Source organism: Saccostrea cucullata, unplaced genomic scaffold, assembly GCF_032062105.1.
Source record: "Saccostrea cucullata isolate Sc308-1 unplaced genomic scaffold, CSIRO_AGI_Scuc_v1 ctg5482, whole genome shotgun sequence".
Taxonomy (NCBI): domain Eukaryota; kingdom Metazoa; phylum Mollusca; class Bivalvia; order Ostreida; family Ostreidae; genus Saccostrea; species Saccostrea cuccullata.
This window is the reverse complement of record NW_026929733.1, coordinates 13,654-38,494: the sequence shown is the minus strand read 5'-3', so window position 1 is coordinate 38,494 and position 24,841 is coordinate 13,654. Positions and strand designations below refer to the sequence as shown.

Here is a 24,841-nt window from a genome sequence, read left to right as displayed (position 1 = left end):
CACTGATTGGAGCGTAGCGGAGTCAGTGTAGGATTACCTATTGTGGTAGAAAAACATTAGTTTAAATCCGGGAATGAGAACTTGTAAATATGGATAAAAGATGTGTAAAGGAGCCTGTCTTTTGAACTTGTAACTATACTGTATATCTACTTCATTATTTGTCTTCTTACTTCATGACTACCCTTATACATTTTTAGTGTTTCTTGCATGTTTGCTCATTTTTAAGCTTCACCATATTCATTAAGCATGTTATCACAGCAAATGATTTGTTTGGAAGAGAAAAAGACTATGTGGTAGTTGTCTCATTGATATCATAAAATATATTTAATATTTTAAAAATATACATTTCATCACCTAAATCTGATGTAATTCTTATACAAATACCCTGTAACCTCACCAAAAAAAATATACTAGACAGCTGTTTGAAGTTTTCAACTCATCCTTAGGCCTAGAAAAAAAGTATGTTTGTTTCCGCTTTCAGGCTGAAAAAATATAGGGTAGGTCGGTAGGCAAATTTTTTTTTTTTGAAAATTATTTTTACTTCTTTAATCAAAACGTGTATAGAAGTAACATTAATGACAAAAGAAATGGTGTTTTCAAGCATTTCTGTGACTTAAACTTATAATAGAAAGGTAACTCAAACTTCTTTCTGTCTTGAAAAGCTTGTGAAGTTGGAGACTATAATTCCCTGGGTGAAATCTTGCACTACATGGGACAAAAGCATTAAAAAAATTTTTAGGGTCGGCACTATAAATTAGGGTCGGTCGGGAAAGCGGAAACAAACATATTTTTTTTCTAGGCCTTACCATAAAAAAATTCTGTTTTTTGTTTATTATTTTAGGAATAAAGCAGGATTGTTACCCAGACAAATGGCAGCAAGAAGAGGGGTGTCAAAAGACGTCATTCAGTTTTTTCAGCAATTAGAAAAAGCAACAAATAAGGAGAAGAAAGAGAATTTGTCCGTTATTATGACTTTCTTCAAAGAAATCCATGAGGAGCTGGGACGGCGGTACATGATTCTGTTTATCCTTGGACTCCTCTTTATTGTTCTTTATGTCACTGTGACCATCACTGGTATTTCCAGACATTTTGAAACACGGAATCCAATCATTGTGGAGACTCAGAGTATTAAACTGTAATTCAAGAGAGAATGAGATGTCATCTCCTTGTAAACTTGAATATTTTAATTATTTTGTGTACAATTTAATGAACTTATGATGTTATGTTTGAAAAAAAACATTGTAAAGTAAAGGCTTTTAAAAAAAAGTTTTATGTTAATGTTGAATAAAGGCACATCTGATATTTTTTTTTACTATTTTGATAATCACATAATATGCTTTTAATTAAATTTGTGACCTTGATTCAAACAGTTCAAGGTCACTGTACATGTACTGTTAACTTTTGTACACTGATATTGATCAGCTGCAAAGGAGAGCTGTGCAAATTGAAAAGCTTTATATTTTGGTGCCTGAAAATAATATTTTCTTATTTTATATGTTTTCTTATTTAAGAAGTTGTTATGAGCTTCTGCTATATCCCAAGCACAGGTATCAGCATTCAGTGGTGAACTTGAAATTTTTTTTTTGAGAAAAAAAAACATAGACCAAACTAAAGTAGATGATGCATCTAAAGATGGACACTACCAGGCTTGCATTGGATGCTAGTTTGACCATATTCTAGATGATTTAACAAGATAAAGTTTTGGAGCCAATATTTCCCAAATAACTGTTAGCTCTATACCTTGACCAAACTTACATAAATGATTCATCTAGGGGGTCATGGACCTTCCAGATTTTGTCTGTATGCTTGAACTGACCTACGTTCTATAGATGAGTGACCTGGTTTAATTTTTGTTTGGAACAGGACATACCATTTCCAAGTAACTATAAGTCTTATCTATACCAAACTTGTATAGTTATGTTGAGCAATGGTGCCTCTTTCAAAATTGCAAATTTCATGGCCTTTGATATACAACATATATTTAAGTGTCAAGTTGAAGGCTACAGCAGGTGCTTGTTTTCTTCTTTTCTTGTAAAAATTTTGAACAAATTGTGTTTCATAGAATACAAAAATAAGTCTTCTAATAACGGAGCACAATTGGTATCCATGGGAATTTTAGTTTATTGTTAGAAGTGTCAGTCTGATTAAAATGGGCTCTTGATATCAAATACAACTGCATCTTCAATAAAAATAAATGGAACTTGGAAATTTTAACATCTCGTGATTCACTCTGATTCTATACATGTATAATTTCACTGAAGTTGATACATGTTTCAAAATTCTCATTGACAACATTTATATAGTCTTCAGAGACCCAAGTTCTTTCAAAAAACTGTTGGAATCCCAATGGGTACTATTTGTGCTCCTTTAATAGCCAACATCTTTTTACATTCCAATCAAGCAGAATTTATTCTGTAACTCCTACATGAAAAAACACTTTCATTTGCCTTCAACTCAATTTCAGATAAATGGACTTCATTTCATTAATTACATGTAACAGTAATTATTTCTATTCTATGTTTATTCTTTATATCCCTGTGAACTTGAAATAAAAGACACCACAGAGACTGCCACTGATCTGCTTCATATTTGATGTTTTACAGACTATACATGTAGATGAAAAAGACTTCCTAACAATTCATTTGAATTCTACGACAACGAGATAACTTCAGCATTTCCATTGTCATATTTCCTTATAATGCCCCCTTCGAAAAAGTAAGGGCATATTGCTTTGCTGCTGTCTGTCAGTAGGTGACAATCTGTCTGTCGGTCCACCATCATGCAGTTTCCATTCATTTTCTTCACAGAGGTTGCACATATTGAAATGAAATTTGGTATACAGATTCATCATAAGAATATCTAGTTCAAGTTCTGTTTTGGGTACGATTGGACCATTATTTATTTATTTATTTGTTTATTTACTTGTTTTCTTACTTACTCTCTATCATAAGAATATCTAGGTCATGTTCTGTTTTGGGTACCTTTTTTATTTACGTGAAATTTAATCCATTTTGAACAGAATTAAAATTGTCCTTGATCAACATGACACACTTAGTAAAAAAACTTCCAAATTTTTATGCATTTTGCTTCCAAAATATACACTAGCAGATTTAAGGGGGGCGTAATTTTCTTTGCAGAGTTTTTTTTAGCAAGTATGGAAATTTAGCATAAAGTCTTTGAAATTAATCCTACAAAAGTTTTAATATTTAAAAACCCAAGGTCAAGGGCTTTGCTCCCTGTTTTGGTACGATATGACCAGTATTAATTACTCAGTATGCCATTTTATAATAGTACCTGGTTTTACTCTTAAAATACACGAGTTATGTCCCTTGAACTTGAAAATTCCAATTATTTTATATAAATGATTAGTCTTTTAGAATCAATTGATCAGAGGGACATAAATAATCTGTCCTTGATAATCTTGAAAATAAATAATCAAACATCTCTTGTTTAATCTATCATAAGAATATCTAGGTATTTCTGTTTTGGGTACGCTTTTACAGAATTATTGTCTGCAAAAATTATATTGTTTGCATTTTGCTTCCATTAATTTTCTTTGCAGAGGTTGCAACTTATTGAATATATAGGGCTGTTCAAGAAATAATGTCCCTTGAACTGTTCCAATTATTATGACATACAATACAGATATCATATGACATTAAGCTTGACTTTTTCGCATTATTGAATCTTTAATGAATTTATAAAAATTTATGAGACCACTTTTCATCACATAGCTTCATTGTGAGAAGCTGGAATACAAGGGCTATTCGAGACACTGCATGTAAAATGAATGGTAAAGAATCAGTAAACTAGAGTGAAATTAAATGCTTCATTCAAGCTGCTGTAAAACTCGTTAAGAATCCCAAAGAAATATTCACTGAAATATATGTAACATTAACGGAAACCAATGTCTGTTTTATAGACAAATGAGCAGGTGGATTTAAATGATAAAAAATTATATAATGGGCATCAAAAATGGGTACTTCGTTGCCAACAAAAATTGTAACAACTAATATACTGTGCCAATTTTCAACAAATAATCACTGATGATGGTATGATTGACTTTAAGGCACATAGCAAATTTGATAGACATCATATCGGGAGTAGTTCACACCGGTTTAATGAAACATTTGACAGTAAAAAAGCTTAGTACTCAAAGATCACCCTCTGTTTTGAAAAATAAGTTAAAACGACAGCGTGTAAGAATATCTAAACAATTATTTTAAAAAGTGAAAAATTGTAGTTATCCAAGTTTGTTTGAAATTCAAACAGATAATGAAATTTGAATCTATTACTTAAAACCCTCGAAACAAAGTTTACAATAAGATGTACCTGACAAAAATAGCAAAGGTCTAAGAAGAGCAAAGAATTGCAAGAGCACAAAGACAGTTTTATATGCAATTTTCTTAAATATCAGTGGTCCTTTTGTTAAAATTCGTATTCAGGGAGGCAGATTAATTTCTGGAAGGGTCTAGAAAGCAAATTTTTTGCAAAAAAATTGAAAGGTTAATGAGAGGAAGGAACCAGATTCAGGAATCCACTACATTAAATTTCTTCTTGACAGCGTCCAAAACCGCACGCCATGAAGAGTAAAGGAGTTTTGGGGATAAACAGAAAGTGATTTTTTTCACACTAACAATATTTGCCAGATATCTTTTGCCTTTTGACTTGTTTCATTTTCCAAAGTCGAAAAAAACACCTTTCAGAACGAAGGAACTAGTCCAGGAAATCATAAGATCTGCCATTTTCCAGTATATCAATGGTCATACACAAAAATGAGTTCTAAAAACAATCAGAAGTTGGATAAAAAAATTTATCGACATGGCTTTTAATTGAAAGAGAATTTACTAAGTTAAATTATTAAGACTAAATCATCGAAAAGCGTCTTATGCTTCTTTCTGAGCACCGAGGACATTATTTATTGAACAGCCCTCGTATACCAATATATGCACCAAGAATGATCAGTTACTAACGCAAACTACTCTGCACATAAAAGTTGATGTTGCAGGGATTTTCTCTTTTTATTTATTTATTTATTTGTTTATTTACTTGTTTACTCACTTACTTACTCTCTATAAGTATTTAGTAATAACGACTTATTTCATTTATTTATTATCAATCATCGTATGATAAAGGTGGCCAAAGAACAATAACTCTGAAAAAGAAATTTTCCGTTGAGATATAAGCGGCAGGCTAAAATTAAAAAGAAGAACAAAAGGAGTGTTGTTTTAGCCATTCCTTTAAAAACAGAGTTAAAATGAATTTCAAAAAATAGTTTGAGTTTCAGAAACGTCAAGATCAGCAAAGAACTTACAGCACTGTATTTTCTTTTTATACATGATAGATGCGGTCTCTGAAAACATTACCAAGAAGACAGGAAAGCCGAAAGGTATCGAGTTTGACAATACAATTATTGGTTCTTAAGTTTCATTACCTGCAATGATTAATAGTGTAAGAATTTAGGTCATCTACTTCTGGTCGAAATACTGTTGATAGGGAAAATGTGCTTTGAAGAATAATCGGCAAACCCTAACCACAGGGGCATTGCCTTGCTAAAATATTCCAGATATATCCATCGAAAATAGCTTTTATCCAATAAAACCCCAGCTTTCTGCATTGAAACTTAAGATGAATAGTAGTACCCGAGGCCTTCCGAATTGGAAGACTAGTCATCCGGGTGAGTTATCATTTCACACTGTGCAGAAAGCTGTTTTATTGGATAAAAGCTATTTTCGATGGATATATCTGGAATATTTTAGATAGGCTTGGACATTAAGGATTCGTGTAACTTTTCGCAAGTAAGTTGTTTTTTGACTTTTTTTAAAAATCGTGTGCTACTTTCGATTCTTCCCTTGTGTATTTTTATATGTGAAGTAGAGAACAGAGTGGATAAGATGCCCCTGTGCCCTAACGTTAGAATCTTGCTCCTCATGAATAACAAATTCTGTATTTTAAGAAATGTAGTTCAGTAATATAAGTAGGCATGGCTTGTGTTATGCCCTTGTTTTCTGGAGTAGGCCTTTAACATGACCTTTTAAGGTGTCAGAATTTTGAGCCACGATGTTAATTTTCTTTTTTTTTTTTTACTTTCATCACTGTAGTCAGTATAAGCTGGTAGTAAGTATGAGGCTGACCAGTTTCTGTCTTTTCAAAGTATTTAAAAGTAGTCGTGCTTTCGACATGTTAAAATAAAGTCAATGTATTCAATATAGGTCAGTGATGCTAGCTTGACCATTATCTAAACATTAGAAATGCTGACATAAATCGTTGGCTTCATTTTAAAGTTATGTCTCTTATTCTCCAGACTAGAGAATACTGTTTTTCCACAATGGAATCCGATATCCTTTTTATGTGTCTTCCTTTCTGTACGTAACAGCAAACTGTTGTCAAAATAAATACCTGCATTTGAATGTTTTTCAGCATAGAGTTTGTATATTCTGTAGTACTCACTGTGTGATAAAAATTTTACGCTGGTGTATGATGGTCTATAGATATAATATACACACTGTAGTGTGATAGTTTTTTTTTTAGTCCTGAGTGTAATAAGATTCTGAATCATATAAATGAATAAAAATTAAAAACCTTTGTAGAATTTGATGTAAATTATTGATGATAAGAATCATGATCAGCATAAGCAACAAATAGGAAAGGATGTGCAGTGGAAATTACCTGTAGACTTCTTAGATTATTGGAATTAATTTCAGGAATCAAGTTTGGAAGCCAAAATAGGTGAAGTTTATGCTATGAGTATTAGTTTTCAAATTATATGGAGTCAAGCTCCTGAAAAATAAAATTACAATTGTATTCAGTTATAAACAAAACCAGAATGCTGCAGACAGTGTCAGAAACGTTCGGATCCTAGTGAACGAGTACTGTAAACCAACTTTTATTCACGTGCGACAAATATTCGCGAGTTTCGTGACCTACTTTAAGTCGCGATTATTAATCACCGCAAATCATTTATTTTGCTTTGTCTTTGTAGAAAATGTTTCCTTATTCGTGAAAATTAATCGCTGCGGATTGATTTCAAACTGACGAATCGCGAATAAAAGATGACGCGAATAATAGTTGGGTTACAGTATTTTGCCCCCAGGAGCCAAAAACAATAACCAGTGTAAAGTCTAGGTGTCTCCACTACAATAGATATTGTTCATAATGAAACAAGTCCTGGTAACAAATACCTTATGATGAATTTATGTTTAAAAGTAACAATGATTTAAAGAATGGTGATGTGTCTTATACCGATCAATTACAACCGATGCAAAAGGGATTGCCATGTAAGAAACAGCAAAAAAAATCCAGTCATCTCAATATTTAGATATATTTAGATAATGGCTAAAGACAGTGGTAAGCAGTAAGAAACTGGTTATGTGGCTCACCGAATAGGTACATGCTAACATAAGTCCTGTAAAAACAAAAAAATAATATAATTGAAGAAAATCGAGATACTGTAGAAGTACTTTTATATGCATGGTATTAATTTACGCTATTTGTGCGGTCACAAATTTTCAGCGAAAATTAGTCCCATCGAACTTAATTCAAATATAAGGCATATAAGGAGAATCTTAAGATATCCGCATAATTTACTACCATTGGATTAAACAGAAATAGAGATTCCGTGGAATTATGACCCCATGGAAAAAAGTATGTTTACAGTAACTTGTCATGGAAAAGCAGGATTTTTTTTTTTTTGCAATTACAAAGCTGTGTTGATTACGGAAAATTTAAACCACAATTTTTTAGAACTGTAAGTTGAAATTTTATTACCGTATAATCCCTATTAACCGCCCCTGCCCCTATAAGGGCCCCCTTAGGTCCTTTTCAATTGTCAGGAAATAAGGGCCCCCTGTACAGTGATTTAAATTATCTAGAAAGACTATAATCATATCAAAAGTCTGCAAAATTTTGAAGAAATTGAAAATGAAACTTGCTGATTATCCAATTTCTTTGTGGAAAATGATTCATTTAGCATACCTGGTACTTTGGGTGGATTATCTTCATTTAAAGTAAAGTTAGACATTATTTTGGAGATTCTTTGAATTTATTAAGGTCTTCCGACTTCCTTCGGAAGACCTTATTGTTTTCCGTCGGTTTCCTATTATTATTATTATTATTATTATTATTCTTTTTTTGAGTTGGCTCGCGGGATTGCCATGTCGACATAGACATTTTCAGAACTGTAAAATTTTGCACGCATTCATCAAGGTGATCCATACGCCAAATATAATAGTTCTAGCAAAAAATGCTTTGGTTTGTGTGATTGTATAAACTTAAGAGGTAAAAACTGTATAAAATTTCATACTGTTACATAATTTATGCCTTCATGCTTTCAAAGAAATTTTTGATTAAATACCTGTATGATGTACAATTACAGCGTAAAATATGTTCAAGCCTAATAAAATAATATAATCTGAAGTGTATTTTTAATTGACCTAGAATAATCCCTAACACAAACACCTGCTGCTTTCATTAGCTGCAGCTAGTTGTTGTTGAAAATCTATTTTTAGAATCCAGATTTGCTGTGGGAATCTTTAACCTAATTATTCCATAACACTGACCACTTCAGCTAATGTGCTGAAATTCATCATAGAATCCAGTTACAAAATATAAGGCATATAAGTGCCAACCTGTATTTATAAAAGAAAAGCAATATACACTTTATTTATGAACCGAACATGGATCAGACATATAATATTTAATCTCTTAAGATGCAAAATAAACTGAATATATTAAGGTATGGTGCCCAGATGTATGAAAAAGCTCAGTTGACTCGAGCGAGTCAACTCGCAGGCCCTTCAGGCCTTTGATTCATTTCCATGGCGATATCTCCGCTGTGACTGTACGGATTTCAAAGATTTTTACAGGAAAGATGCACCAGGTTAATATCTCCAGACGTGTTTTTCATTTTTTCAAAATTTTCTTCCGTTCGCGATTTTTGGGGAAATTTGTATTTTTTAAATGGATTTTTGTACACAATTTTTCTCGAAAACGGCCAAAGATATGACATTGAAACTTATGGACATGAAAGACCATCACATGTAGATGTGCCGAACGTCCTTCATTTTTTGTCGTTCCTACTTCCGGTCGCAAACGGAAGTGAATTCTAAAAGTCTAATTTTTCAACTTTTTTGTTTTTCAATATTTTTTTCTTCGGATTTACAGGGTTTATAGAGCGTCTTCAAAGATATCTAAATATGTTTTTATTTTTTTCATGCGTGCGTTTATTGCAAAGATATGACCGAACCATACTTTGTCTTACTGTCGGGGGTTCAAAATTTTGAAATTTTTTTTTTGTTTTTGTCTTTTTTCAGTTGCAAATTTCTTTTCACTCTTTTATAACATGTGTGGAAGATTTTGCCGATTTTTAAAAGCTATATTTGGAGATATTTTGTGAAATACCTGACGATCTGTGTTAGAAACTGCTGTAAATGAACGTAAACGAAAAAATACATTATGAAATCTATTTCATGGGATGACGCAGACAATATGGAAAAAGAGAAGTCGGTCGGAAGACCTGCTTGTTGCACCAGCAACAAGAATGCATCTAGTTATTATTATTTTTTTTCAAAATATTTTTTGAAGTTAAGATATGATATTAAATATTACAAAGAGAATACCAAAATAACCACCCCCTTTTCGCAATTTTCTAAGTGCCCGGGGCGGTTAATAGGGATTATACGGTATTTTGATCAAGCAAACCAAAAAATTCTTCAAAGCCTCTACTTTTACAAACAGTAAGTGGTCGAAGATCGTTCATAATCATGTTTGTCATAGCATCTTTTTTTTTCCAGCTCTGCACTTAAGATTTTTTGTGGAGAATTTACCGGGAAAAATTTCATTGAAAATTCTGTTATGTTTGACAGATGTCTGCATTTGATATGATACATCATATTTGATGTACGTTCCACTGCAGTTCCATATAATTGACTTTACATTCAATTATCTGTTTTTCATGCTTAAATTTTTCAAAATATTCCAAAACTGTAGATTTAGGAGGCATGCATGTTTACTGAATAAAATGGGTTTGCAAATAATTTCCTTTGACCTATCGAATTAATATTCTTTGTCATTGGACATTCAAAAAAAAAATGAACTAAATACAGTTCCTTTTCACCTACAAAGTTAACAATTTAGAATTGTAGAAAGGCTTGACTTGTTTAGTTTTGTTGGTGATCATGGCAATGATAGCAGAATGAATCAAACTGAGATTATGAGCTTTATAAGTTATCTCTCTTTGGACCAGTCTGAACCCCCTTCAAAATCCTAGGAAATTCATTCACTTCTCAGTCTGGTAGTCAGTAGAAAGTTAAATAAAAACAAAATTGCATTTTTTTTTTTTAAGAAATGAAATACTTGTCATTCTTGCATATACATGAATGGCATTATTGTGCTCTCTCTCTCTCTCTGGTTTGTGGGGATTGTAACAAATAACCTCATATTGAAATGAATTTTTCATTGTCATTTTACAGGTTTTTCCATTGTGTCTCATTGATGTGAAGGAAGACATGAAGTTGCTGTAAATTCAGAACAAGGGTAAGTAGAAAGAAGTTGCTAGAAAGTCTGAATATCTCTCCATGTAGAGGTAATGTCTGGAATTCGATTAAAATTTGGTGAATTGATTTTAATTTAGCAAAATACCACAAAAATACCACAAAAATGGACAACTGCAGTGATATTCTCTTGCCATATTTTACTGGAGAAAAGTTGAATTTTTAGCTCCCCTTGAAGAAGCTTAATTGCTAACTGGTGTCAGAGTCAGTGCTGCAATTTTTGGATGAGTTGCATGGCTATAAATCTAGTATGTTTCATTGTCAGGTTTTAGATGCTGCATTCTTATTCATGTGTTTGGAGCTGGTCAAAGTTTTAAGAGCTTTCCCAAGTACAAGTATGGTTATAGCGAACACACTTATAGCGAACTGAAGCTTACAATGCAGTGAATTTTATTTCCTATGACTTTAAAATATATTATTAACTAAACCGATACACAAATGTAATGAATCACACTTATAATGAAGCAAACTCGTCCATCCCTAGCACTTTGGTAGAGACATGTTTTACTGTACCTATAAGCCTTATGGGGATCTACTATACCTGATTAGATTGTGTATCTACTTGAGGTATGAATTGCTTTAGATGTTAGGTCTGACCTTTATTTTCGAATAGAATAAACTGGTTAAACATTCAGTGCAGAGTACCCATATGCCCATCTTTGAAACCACGGACAAAATGTACAATCCTCTCCCATTCTGACCATGGTTGAATGGGAAGAGAATATTTTGTAGCTCATTACAATACTGACCAATGCAAGTGAAGTAAAGTCAGAAAATGAACTTTGATGAAACCTCTCAATACCCAATTGCAGTTTGTGAAATATTTTTGTCAACTGATGATGTCAGTTGTTGTTTTCAATTGCAATAGAAACAAATATTGTCATTCACTGAACATGATATCACAGCATACAGGCATAATTATTCAAGATTCGACTTTGAACCTAGGCTTGAGATGATGCCATATGCCTAACCTGGACCAAACTTGAATGGATGATGCATCCTAGTATGCACTATATCAGACTGGCTTTGTATGCTGGATCTGATCTCTATATCTATATTGAGTGATTGATCAGATTAATGGTTTTCAAGCAGTTTCATTCCCCAAAAACTTGACTATTTTGTCACACATTGAATCCAAAGACCATGTTTAAAAAAAAATTAATAGCCTTATGTAAGCTTAATCAAAGAGTGTCTGCCCTCTGTTGTGTGTCAACTGTTCACATTTTTGACTTCACCTCATGAACCACTAGACAATTTTTAACCAAACTTAACAAAAGCAAGTATGTGTAAAAGGAAGTTAGGTTCGTATAATTAAAGTTCATGTCCCCTTTCAAGGGGAGATAATACAGATATAAGTGTAGATTCACAATTGCTCAGATAATGTCCCGAGGTGTAGGATGGGGTCACAATAAAAAATCATTTGGGGGGTGGGGGTGGTAGGAAAAAGTTAAAAAAATAATCATTTATGACCATGATTTGTCATTTAGGTATCTTAATTCAGTTACTGCTGCTCTTAGTGTATGTATGGGCAACTGTTCAGTACTGAGCTGATTTTTTAGTTCACCTCAACAAAGTTTGGGGAGTTTATGTACCACCACAGGAGTCAGTGTCAGCATCCCAGCTAAATTTTTTGAAGCAGATTCTTTTTCAAGTACTTCTATGCCCTACATCAATCAAAAATACATGGGTAATGCTTCTAGTATGTTTTATTGTATCAGTCACGGTTTGAGATTCTGCAATTTCAGCCAAAGAATGACCATGTTAAAATTTTTATACGCCCGTCTTAAGACGGGACGTATTATGTTATAGGCTTCATGTCCGTCCGTCTGTCTGTCTGTCTGTCTGTCTGTCTGTCTGTCTGTCTGTCTGTCCGTCTGTTAGCTTTTCTCGTGTCCGGCTCATAACTTGAATACTATAAGGCCTAGAGTTATCAAACTTTGTCAGCTGATACATCTTGGGTAGAAGGTGTGTCGCGCACAAAAAGTAGGTCGCTCTGACCTATAATTAAAAAGTTATAGCCAAATATGGAAAAATCCTGTCCGGTTCATAACTAGAAAACTATTAGATTTAGAATCATCAAGCTTGGCCAGTTTATGCATCTTAGGTAGAAGGTGTGTCGCGACCTATTTCAAGGTCACTGTGACCTTTAATTTAAGTGGAATTTTTAAAAAGAAATGTCTTTTTTTCTATTCATTTACACATTCAAAAAAATGTAAAACTATTGCACTAACCTTATTAGAAAAATGTTAAATTAAGAAAATACTTATTTTTTTAGCATATATACTTGACAGCAATCTATAACAAATGTAATGTATGTTAGAGAAATTCCACCACTCCCATGAGTCTAATTATCAAGCACTGGTCAAGAAGAATTTTGATAACAGAAAATTGCATGTCAAATTAGAGAGAGAAATTAATGAGTTTAGTGTGAGGAGTAGCTGTAAGAGCATCAGTGCTATCTATATCCCTTGAGTATTGGGCCAAATGGGTAAGCCTTTTGGATTAAAAATAGCTCTTCTTGGATAGCCAAAGTTTTAAAATGAATTTGATGAGAAGTAATTAAAACTAATTTGATATTGCATATTAAACTATTACATAATATTGTGAACTTAAAAATTAATTTTATGGGGGTAGGGGTTGAATCTGCATGTCCATGTGAATTGCATATTAACAATTAACTGTCTGACATTAAATCTAAAAAAAAAAATCATTGATGTTTTATACGTTTTAAAAATGTTTTATGGTAGATAGTGCAGATCCAATAATCTTTTGGGAGTAATGAGTAGACAAGCATCCAGTTAAAGATTAATTAATGTGTTCAATGTAGGAAGGCTAGCTGCATGTCTCTTTCATTACTTCAGAGCATGCTCTTAATTGTCTCCTTCGGGAATTAGACAGAAGAACTGTTGGTCAGTTTATATTTGATGGCCAGCCTTTTATTTCCAAAATTAATTAGGTATAGATTAAGTTGTGAAGATTAATTTGATATTGTTTAACATGATAGGCATTTGGCAAGGTATAGAAATCTATGAATGATGCAATATTTGTTATAATTAATGCCTACACCACATGAGATGGATAAACAAATTTTTTAAGGTGTGTAAAAATCATTGAAATCTTAAAATCAAGGTTGACATGATTTTCCTGCACTTTTAACTGTTTAAGATACATTATAATTGTAATTTTTTGACGGGGGCGTATCATGCTGTGGCGTGGCACTTTATTAGAGCAGGTTAAAGGTTCTGGAGCAGGTTTCATAGTTAATACATCTGTATCAATAAGACCTTAATTGACCAAACTTAACATGGATGTTGCATCTAAGAAGAAACACTACCAGGTTTGATTTGGATGCTGAATCAATTCTTACACAGAATGTATAATGTCAGTGATTTAAAAAGTATGATTTTATTTAGATTGGATGCTGAATATGACCCACAATTGCTAAAGTAACTATTGGCCCTAAGTTGAACAAACTTGCACGGATGATACATCTAAGGATGCAAACTACTGGACTTGCTTTGGATGCTGGATATGACTTACAATATCTGGATAAGTGACAAAGTTTAAGTTGTTGGAGCAGGTACATCTGCATGTTCTAAATTTTAAAAATAATTTGTCCTATGTTGACCAAACTTGCAAGGATAATAGATCTAAGGATGTACACTATAAGTCTTGCTGCAGATGATGAATCTGATGTATATTGTCCACAATATAAGTGACCATGCAGGTTTGAATTTTGGTGCAGGTGCATTCTAAGTAATTTTAAGGCCTATTTGAACCAAACTTGCATGGATGATACATGAAGGAATGCACACTTCCCAAGTAGCTCCAAATTCTGGATTTGACCAACATTTTCCAGAAGGAGTGACCAGGCTGGAGTTTTTTGACAAAATTCATTATCAAGAAACTATGAGGCCAGTTTGAATCACAGTCTGATGCATCAAGGGATGCTCACTACCAGATTTGCTTCATATACACAATTTGACATATTTTTCAGATATTGACTACATGTAGGTGACAGTAGATGAAGCAGTGTACTTCAAGCCGTACCTAGATCACACTTGCATGGATGATGCATCAAGGGATAAACTCTCAAACTTGCTTCAGATGACAGATTTTAGTAATATTTTCTAGATGAATGACATGTTTTAAATCTTCAGAGAAGTCTTTTTGAATGTGCATATGCTTTTATAAACTCACCTGAGCTGAAAGCTCAAGTGAGTTTTTTGATTTTATTTGATATTTTGTCTGTAGTCTATCTGTCTAGCTGTCTGTTACAATGGATGTGTTTAAACTTTTCACATTTTGACTTCTCCAGAACCACTGGGCCAATTTTGCTACAAAGCATTTTTGAGTAAAGGGGATCAAATTTAATCAACAGAAGGGCTATGCCCTCATTATGTGGGAGATGATTAAGAATAACTTAAAATTTTGCAGCATCTTGAAAAATCTAAAAAAAAAAAAATAAAATAAAAAAAAAAAATAAAAAAAAAAATAAACTTGGTCCAGAAAAGTTGAATCTTATGAAATCTTCCTTAGATTATGTTGATTCAGTTTTGTGTGACTCCTGGGGGTAGAGTAGGCCACAATAGGGAGAAAAGGTTACATATTATCATTATCTGGAAGCATATTATTATTTCTTTGTCTTAAAATGATCACCATATGTTCTGTTAAAGACGGTTGATTCAAGAAAAAATGAAGCAGCACTATGTTTTATTTTTTTCTCTGATTTCATCCATTGATTGATTTCTGTCCATTGTTATTTTCACACTCTTGGACTTCCACATACATGTATTTCAAACTAGCATGTCTGTAGGTGAATTTGTATCACCCCAACTCATCAATATTTTTTCTCCCCACTTTTGCCTAAAACAAGGACTGTTGGAGACAAGAAAAGTTTAATGGTAAATTCTTCCCTTTTTTCCAAATCTTTTTCTATTAGTTTTCCACCCAGTTATTTTGTTTTTAAGTGGGGAGGGGGGGGGGAGTAATATCCCTGAATTAATTTGATTTATTGAGCCACTTTCGTAGTGTTGTGAATTTTCATATTTACATAATGAAAACACAAAAATAAAAGCAAAACATAGATAAAAGCTTGAAAAGGAGTGAAAGGGCAGTTTATATTTTTTTAAAGAATATTTATTTCCTTTCAAATTGATATATGTCTTGACTAAAAGGTTCATTCAGCATTTCAGCATTTAAAAAGTGAATTAAAATTAGCAAAAACAATTAATTTTAAACTGTATTATGCAGTAAAATTTAAATTAAATTTTAAGAAATACACCCTATTTGAACATGTTCCTTATGACTCATAGAGCAGGTTTTTTATGAGCGCCCTGATACCTGCCTGTCTGTATACAGGTAAATACAGGTAAAAAATGACTGACATGTGTAGATAAACAGGCAATATAGCAACCAACAAAACCTGATGGGGAATATTTAATCTGAATAGACGGCCTGTCACTGGGGACAGAATTTTTAAATTTAAATATAAAAGCATCACTCAAGCATGTAGGATGTACTTTATTTTCAAAACAGAGGGTTAGAAAGAGTGGAGAAGATAAAGGCATTTGAATTTCACATGTTTTGTTTAGTCTGAAAGATTTTTTTTTTCACTCCGCTTTTCACTGATAACCTGTGACAATAAGCTGTCATGTGAATTGTGGAAATTATTCAAAAGCTTGATTACATAACCTCGAGGCTTTTTTTCCCTTTTACACTGTGGAGATGCCTGAATCCAATAGACATTTTTCTGTGTCTTGGTTAACATGCTGAACTCTTGTGTTAGACTCTTAATCGAAGTTGAAACATGCATTCAGAAAACTGCACATGATCTGGAAAAAAAATTGATTTGTGCAGGTTTGTGTGTTAGTCGAGAAGCTGTCAAAAGAAATAATGGAGGAATGTGCTTCTGATTTGTATTATGTAATACACATTTTATCCAGTGGTGATGGAAGATATTGATATCAGAAAATTCAACTCAATATTTCAATGCTGTAGATTTTGATAAAAATAGATCGGTGCACAAGATGAATTTGTTGGAATGTGCATGATGGGAAGATATGTGTATCATTAACGGCAGATTGCAACAATTTTCATTTCTATCCGAAGGGGAGATGAGACTTTTTTTTATAACTTCAATATATTTCATAAAAACTTGCAAAATTGCAACACAATAATTATCATGCAGGTTTAGATTAAAAAGAAACATGAAACAATTGTGTCAGATTCTTCGATCGATGCAATCAAAACTGGATTAATTGAAGCTGGTGATCAATTAAAATTCAGGTTTTTATACCGTTACATAATAGTGAATGGAAATTTATATCTGTGATCAATAACATCAGAGTTTAGATAGAAAATTCAAGTACTATTTAGAAATTTTTAATGGAAGTGGCATTTCCATTTTATTTTCTTTGCCAAGAAAGGCCGATGATTGATGCCCCAGAGTTATGTAATATTTTTTTCATTTAAAAAAAAATCCCACTGCTCTCCAGAGAAATTAATATGTAAAGAGCAGATATATTGAAATAAAATAATGAAACTTTGAAAAGGGAATATATTGTGTAAGTAGGAGAATATGAGATATGTTTGTGCATGACAACGAACAGTGAGACTAAAAATGCAGTCGAGAAAATAAGTCCTACAAGCTAACATCCGACCCTATCTCGAAGAATGAACAGGTGAAAATTAAATGTGAATGCAAAAAGAAAATAAAAGTGGAATTTAAAGAAAACAACCCTCACCGGCCGAGTGTTTACATTCATTTCGGAGGATTACGGCTTTGACCTTCGTATATGATGGACCCATGGTTTGAAAATTTTAAACTGTTGCTAACTTACTGGTTAATGTCTACCAACAGGGACAATATGTCGGAGGCTGCTAGTGCTGTGTCAGCCCTCCTGTCCTACGGTCAGCAGCAGGTGCCTCCTCCTCAGCCCCCACCCCCAGGCAGACACCCCTACAGCTTGCCCTCTATGGGAGGGATGTCCCTGCCAGTGGAGACCCCCAGCAGTGCCTCTCAGTACTCCAGGAATCCCCAGGGTAAGTATCAATAGACATAGAGCTAGGAGGATCAAGCTGGAGGCCAGGGGTTGAGATATCTAAAACAATGCTTGTTCAGTGTTGTTGAAGTATAGAGTAAAGTTTTATACATGTAGATAAAAAAGCTATTGCTTGTTGTCAGTTTCATTAAAAATTGCCAGTAACTTAGATTCTCCAACCGTATATAACCACCAATGTACTCTCTTTTTTGTGACTTCAGGTCTCTTTATCGAAAATGAAAGTAAGCTTTTTTCATTAAATTTAGTATAATTATTGTGCCAGTGAAATCTAAATATAATTTATGGACATCATCTCATACTTTGTGTATTCTCTGAGAGTGAAAGGCATATGGAATCTTTAACATCTTTGAGTGCTTTTCTTGATAAGATGCATCATGTTTCTTCGCTCACCTGAACCTGAAGCTCAAACATACCGTATAAGTGCCATGGAAATTTTAGCGAGATGTAATGTTAGCGATTTTTATAATGCTCACTAAAGAAGCTACATGTATTACATATAAAATTCAATTAATTTTTAGTGATATTCAATTTTAGCGATCTCAGCACCCTCGCTAATAATGCCAAAATTAAATCCTTGCAAAAAATTCTGCATATACGGTATATGCACTTTTCTGATCTAATTTACCTTAATCTATCATTGGCATGCAGTGCTCAGTATCATTGGTGTTGTAACTGTATAAGTTTTACATTAATTTTCATCTCCTTTTTTGAACCAATGCTTTGCAAGGGTAACTTTCGATTAAACTTGGCACAAAATATCTTTGGATAAAAAGGATTTGAGATGGTCAAAAGAAGGACCTTGTCCCTTTCCAATGGGAGATAAGCAAGGAAAGGAAAGAATAGTAAATTCTTCTTCCCAAGAACATTGGACTGAGAAAGATTAAACTTGACTGTACCTGACATTGTGCAGATTCAAGTTTGCTCAAATATAGGCCACTAGGATAGGCACTAGGCTGGAACCACAATAGGGCATGAAAATCTTTTCAAGAGAACAGTAGAATAAACATCATTGATATTGGAGCATCTAGATGTTGTGTAAATTCAGGTTCAATTAATTAAATTGTTATCCCTTGACTGGCTTAAGCTAGGTTGAGGTCAGCATATGAGATAATTTTTTATGAAAATGAAGAAGGAAAAATATTTTGAAAATCTGCTGAAGAATTATCAGGGCCAAGGTGACTCAGGTAGGCATTGTGGCCCATGGGCTTCTTATTTTAATTATGAAAGTGAAGCAAACATAAATACTTGTTCATTGGAAGCTCTGAATGTAAAACTTGTACAGCCTCTCCATTAGTTACATAATAATTAAATACAGAATGGGGATAGTGATGCTGCATGTATTGCATTAAATCTCTTATTGGTTACAAGTAACATAAAATTAAGGTGGTTACCATGGTGAGGCATACTCATTTTAAAAATTGCTGTTGAGAATTGAAATTTCAATAAAGTGCAGGGAGTACAAACATCATAAATTTTTATGTTATTGAAATTTACAGATTACATAATGCAAATATTGAATTTTTTTAAAACAAAGTGCATTTCATTAAAAAATGCAATTTAATTCCTACATTGCAAGACAAGTGTATTTAAAAATCACAATAAAATAGATTAACAGTTATTCCCCGAGCTGTAAAGTGCAGTAAACATGAATTTATTGGTTTTGACACATTTGCACAAATATTATGAATCTTTAATTTTTGTGTCTGTATTAAAATGAACTTTTATTAAAAAGTGTGCATTTGGAAATTAACAGAAAATACATGTAGATGTTTGGAAAATAACAGAGTATAGATAACCATTTTTATTATAACATCTTTAGAAGTGCAAATCAAGGTAACATTATACACTATACCAGCAGTTGATCGATCTTTGTAGATCTGAGTATGCCACACCCTGCAGATAACCCTGACCTTTCTACAGATGACCCCCAGCTGTCCTCGAGTGACCAGCCCTTTATGGAGGTCAATTCCACCATCCACCCTGACCGCACTCACATCTGTCCAAACTGTAGCAAGGGCTTCAAGAGCAAGCAGCAGTTAGCTCAGCACAGCCTGGTGCACACGGGGATACGCAGGCACATTTGTTCCTTCTGTGATAAAGGATTTAAGCAGCTTTGTCACTTGCAGCAACACCTTAGGATACACACAGGTATAACATATATGAAAATTAGATTATGGCATCAAAGCAATCTACATAAAATGGAAGACTTTGGTCTGCTCCTTAGGATCACTGCAAAAAGGATCAAATATTCTGCTCTCGTTTGTCTTCAAATAAAATTTTATTTAACATAGACTTGTAAATAGTATGTCTATCTATTGGAATGCATTTGGCAACCAACAGATATATAACAGATAAATTGTCAAAACCTAATTAGTAATACAATGTAATGCGTATGATACCTTATGTTGACAAGACCTTGCTCATTGTCAAGCTATGGTGCTATCGGTTCAAATTAACAGTTGGTCACTTTGAAATGATAAGAAACGAAAAACAGTATGTTTGACATCATTGGCAATTTCCATTGGCTTTTATATCTAAATATAAGGTCAATATGAGATGAACCCTTATATAAATTTGCAAGATCCTTTGTTAATTGATCTAAGTAAGCAGATCAAAGAATCTAATTTTAATTAAATTAATATTGAAGTATCAAAGAATGCACATGGATAATGCAAAATTGAAAGTAGTGATCACTCATAATCAGAATAAATAGGTAACTGTACATGCAAGACGTGAGATGATTTTAGCTGAATTCTTAACAGTAAACTTTTCAAATTTTTTACTTCTTTTCCAAGACCAATGGGTTGATTTCAAACAAAACTTACCACAAACATTCTTGGTGAAGGGGACTCAAGTCTGTTCAACAAAAGAACGTGACTTTCTCTTTAGGGGAGATACTGTAAATGTATTATATTTAGCGTGTGCGATATTTGGCGGAAATTTACTTTTGAATAAGTTAGGGTAGATTTGATTTAGCGCATTTCTTCATATTCTTATTTAGTAATACGTCGTGTATATGTGCAAGACATTTAGCGTTGTACTTGATTTAGCAGTTGCTGCATTCCGCCAAAGCCGCTAAAAAGAATATACAGCCTAATGTAATGTTTACAGTAGTTTATTAAAATATCATGAAAACTTTGTAGCATCTTTTAAAAAGCTTACTTTTGTTATGCCTGAAAAGATGAAACTTAAGTAAAAGCTCTTTTTACACTGGTAAATAAGCTTATAAAGAAGCAAAATTGTTCATCCCAGGCATTTTCGTATAAGGATATTTTACTATATTAGGTAGAAGTGGTTTTAATTTCTGACCATTATCATAATATGAATAAAAGCAGCATCCCTGTATTGTAGGTGAGAAGCCGTACCGCTGTTGTTTTGATGGTTGTGACCGGGCCTTTGCTCAGATGGCCAATCTTCATCATCACATGAGAAACCATGAAGACCATGTGAAAAAGGCAGCAAACAAACAATACCAGTGTTCTGTCTGTAGCCGGGCCTACACCAACGAGAGCAGTCTCAAAAATCACACACTCAAGGTCTGGCTTACCTCTCAATTATTTCTTAATCAAAAGTGTGTTAACTTTAACATCCGTGATTTATAAACCAAAGTTTCTTTGAATTGGAATGGCACATCAGTTTCAGCTGAAGGTACATCAATTACCACAGCACCTTTAAGAAGTCATGGAGGGGCTTATACTATTTATTTATTAATGAATTGCAAATTGAGTTAAATTCAACGCAAGAACACTGCATAAAATGCTTATATATCATTTATAGATTATTTGCTTAAGGGAAAAAAAATTTGAAAATTTAATTTTTGAAACAAAATACAATAAAAATTTATTTTTTCAACAAAATTAATATGATTCAAAATTTTATGTCCTAAATATGTTGAAAATTCTTCAAAACAACATCTAACAATGATGTTCTTTTTTAACTAAAATGAAAAAGTTGCACACTTGAAATGGATCTTTCCTACTCCTTGTTCTACATGTATATCTGTTTATGATTGCAGATGCATGTAAATGTACGTTCTTTGGAAGCTCCATATCCTCTTCCTTACAAACCAAGGAAACCAAGGCAGTCCAGCACGAATAACTCTATGGTAACCAAAGAGAAGGATTTCCCAACATCAAGAGGAAGCTCCGTACCCCTTTCCTTTGTTAGTGACCCAAGGGCATCTAACTTCAGTCGTTTTGTTGACCTCCACAAAGAAACTCTGTCTAGACCAATGGATTCAAATCAACTTTCACCAAATATGGCTGCTGAGCAATCTAATAATATATCCTCCACTACTATTCTGCCATCGTCCCATCACATGCAGACACCTCTCATTCCCTCTCATCACCTCCCCCCTCTCTCCCTCATGCCCACTAACGTCCCTCCCTCCTTGATGTCACCCTCATTTATATCTCATCTTCAACAGGCTGTACAGAATAGTTCAGGACATGCCAACCACTTACTGTCATCGACACGACCCACATCACAAGAAATGAGATCCTCCCCTCATCCTCAGCCACCCCAAACCAGCAGTAGCTCTCGTGTCACACCCACCCCTCAAGATCAGAGATCCACCCCCCAGGGAACCTTGTCATCCCAAACCAACAGAGATTCTAGCACTCCCCATAAAGAAGCAGCAGAACCAGCCACCAGTTTGGGTGTTCCCTTTAACCCCCCACTGCCCCACCCCTTCACCGTCCCTCAGACTTCCCTACCCCTGTCTCTACCCTCCAGACTGAACTCACACTTTAACTGTCTTTTGAAGACAACCTCTCCTGCTCACGTGGATTTTTCATGACAGAGTGAAGCTCACAACTAGTCTTTTCAGCAAAGTAGAACAAAGTATAGTAACCAATTTTAATTATTTTGTATTGACAATATTTTTGCTGTGAAAGCAGCGCTAATTTTTACACAGAGTGTATTTTTATTTCTGTACTACATGGTAGTATGGCTTTGTTTGTTGTTAAAATGTTATAAAGTTTGTGTACTTATGTGTATATGTATTATTCTTAGTGTAACTTGTTAAAATTTTATTTTAAACAGTTATTACCAAATTGAAGTACACAGTACTGTACATAATCAGTCTTCCCAATTAACTGATTAGTGTAATCATAAATTAATGCATTTGAAGCAAAGCTTCTCTGTGTATTCAAATCATACATTTTTGTGTTTTTGAATTGTCTAACAAAAAGCAGCACAAAAATTTTATATCAATGTTGATCAAAGATTTTCATTGATCTTTTTTTGACATTCAATTAGAATAGGGCAAACTGGTGCAACATTTTGATAAGTTTTCATAATGTGATGAAATGCTGTCATGATTAAAAAGTGCAGTAAAGTTGTAAATAATAATGTTTGATAAAAATATACTCTGTAAAGTGCAAGAGTTTTTTGTAGGAAAAAAAGATGCCTTTAGTCAACCCTGGATCAGGGTTCATTCTTTATGACGTGTGTTGATCTCAGACTCTCGGATGATACATTGTATTTAGCTTTCTAACATTGTGCTAACACACAGATAAGAACAACAAAAAAAAAAACAAGACAATTATTTAAGATCATGGGATCTTAAACACTGTGTACAATCTGATAAGATGGTTTTATAAGCAATCTTACCCTGAGCCAGATATAATAATCACTATCCTTTCTATTGTTAAAGTGTATGTAAGTGATACATATGTATCTATGTGTTTGTTTGTTTAGATGATTTTTGTTTGTTTAGTTACCAGCATAATTCTATGCAATACTTGTGTTCTCCTATTTATACAAAAATTTCTTTAATTTCAAAGAATTGGCTTTTTTTTTTTTGAAATACCAAGTGGAATTTATCTATCATTATTTGATAATTTTCCCAGAAAAATGTTTGAATTTTATATTTTCTTACAAGTACTTAAGTTGACTTAGTTAATCAAAAAAGTATACATTAGCCTGCATAATATGTTGTTGACGATCAACTTTTATACAGAATATAACCACAATGACGGGGTTAGATGCTGAATTTTATTGCATTTTCTGGTGTAAATCTTATTGACATTTTATTTATATTTGTTGACTTATTTTGTTGGTTTTATAGAATCTCCATGTTTTATAAGTACACAAGGGACAGAGGGATTAATTTCAGTTCTAAGAACTAGGTTATACCAGGATTTTTTCTTAAATAATTCAATGGAAAAAAAAGCTGCCGCACCACTTTATAATGGGTAGATAACTCCACCTTTTTAGTGCTAAGTTCTATATGCAGTGTGGAAAGCAATATTCTGCATCAGCATACATCAGGGTAACTCTAAATTAAATCTTTCACTGTATAAATGTATTTTAAAGTTAAGGTAAATTGAAAGAGAGTAGGTGAGTTTTGTAACAGTGTTGTTTAAGTATGTGGGGAAATTTGGGATAAATAAATATGTAGATATTGTGTACATGTTCCAGTAACCTGTGTGATCCTCTGTCCCAGTTGTATAGTCCAATCTGCTTGGTTTCATACTTTGTTGTCATCAGTAGAATAAATGAAATAATAGATGAGTTGATTTGTTTTTAAGTGACCTCGACTTTTGTGAAAAGAAATAAAGGTCATAGTACACTGTGTCCTAGTAATAAGACCAATGATGTTTACCAACTAAAGGCTTAATTTAGAATTTGTTTTTGAATACTGGATGACCTATATTGCATGGAGAAGCCAGTTATAAATTCAAACCAACTGTACTAATACTAGCCTAGGTACAATTGCAAGAGAATTTGTGTACAAGCACATTATCTCCTGCAGTTTTGGCATATCTTAATGGCATCCAGTCTTTAGGAAAAGTTGCAACTAGTGCTACTGTACGCCTAAATACAAAAGGGGATCAGCACCAGGTTTATGCGGTATTGTAAGATATATATAAGGCATCCTACCAGCCCAGGTTAGGCATTAACCATTTGGCTCAATTGGTATAGATTACATGACTGATGCTAGAGGTCCACAGTTCAAATCCATTTGGAGACTCGGACCTGTCCCGATTTCATTTGGTATCCAGTGTGGGACCTGGGAATTCTCTAGTGGGTGAAATTGATTGCCCCTAGAATCTTGCCCCTCAGGCATTTGCACTTCAGAAGAGATGAGGTCATTTCATTCTATGGAGGGGAACATGGTAGTGCAAGATATACAGCAATTAATATACTAACTTGCATGGGCATGTGGGTAAATGCTTTAGCTTGATAAGTGGACATGTGCACATTCATTCTTAGGCACAAATC

At 33.5% G+C, this 24,841-nt stretch overlaps 1 protein-coding gene across 2 annotated transcripts; it reads left to right on the top strand.

The window, feature by feature from the left end:
• The first annotated feature begins 5,297 nt into the window (after positions 1 to 5,297).
• LOC134282052 (zinc finger protein 524-like) lies at positions 5,298 to 24,130 on the top strand. Of its 2 annotated transcripts, XM_062764485.1 has the most exons (6): positions 5,298 to 5,389; positions 10,470 to 10,533; positions 17,413 to 17,594; positions 19,490 to 19,762; positions 20,966 to 21,150; positions 21,630 to 24,130. In XM_062764485.1, exons 3-6 carry the CDS (start codon positions 17,420 to 17,422, stop codon positions 22,410 to 22,412), a joined length of 1,416 nt encoding a protein of 471 aa, XP_062620469.1. In that variant the 5' UTR covers positions 5,298 to 5,389; positions 10,470 to 10,533; positions 17,413 to 17,419; the 3' UTR covers positions 22,413 to 24,130. The 2 variants fall into 2 exon arrangements, with proteins under 2 accessions (XP_062620469.1, XP_062620468.1); XM_062764484.1 differs by lacking the exons at positions 5,298 to 5,389; positions 10,470 to 10,533 and having other exon boundaries at positions 16,044 to 17,594.
• The last annotated feature ends 711 nt before the right edge of the window (positions 24,131 to 24,841 follow it).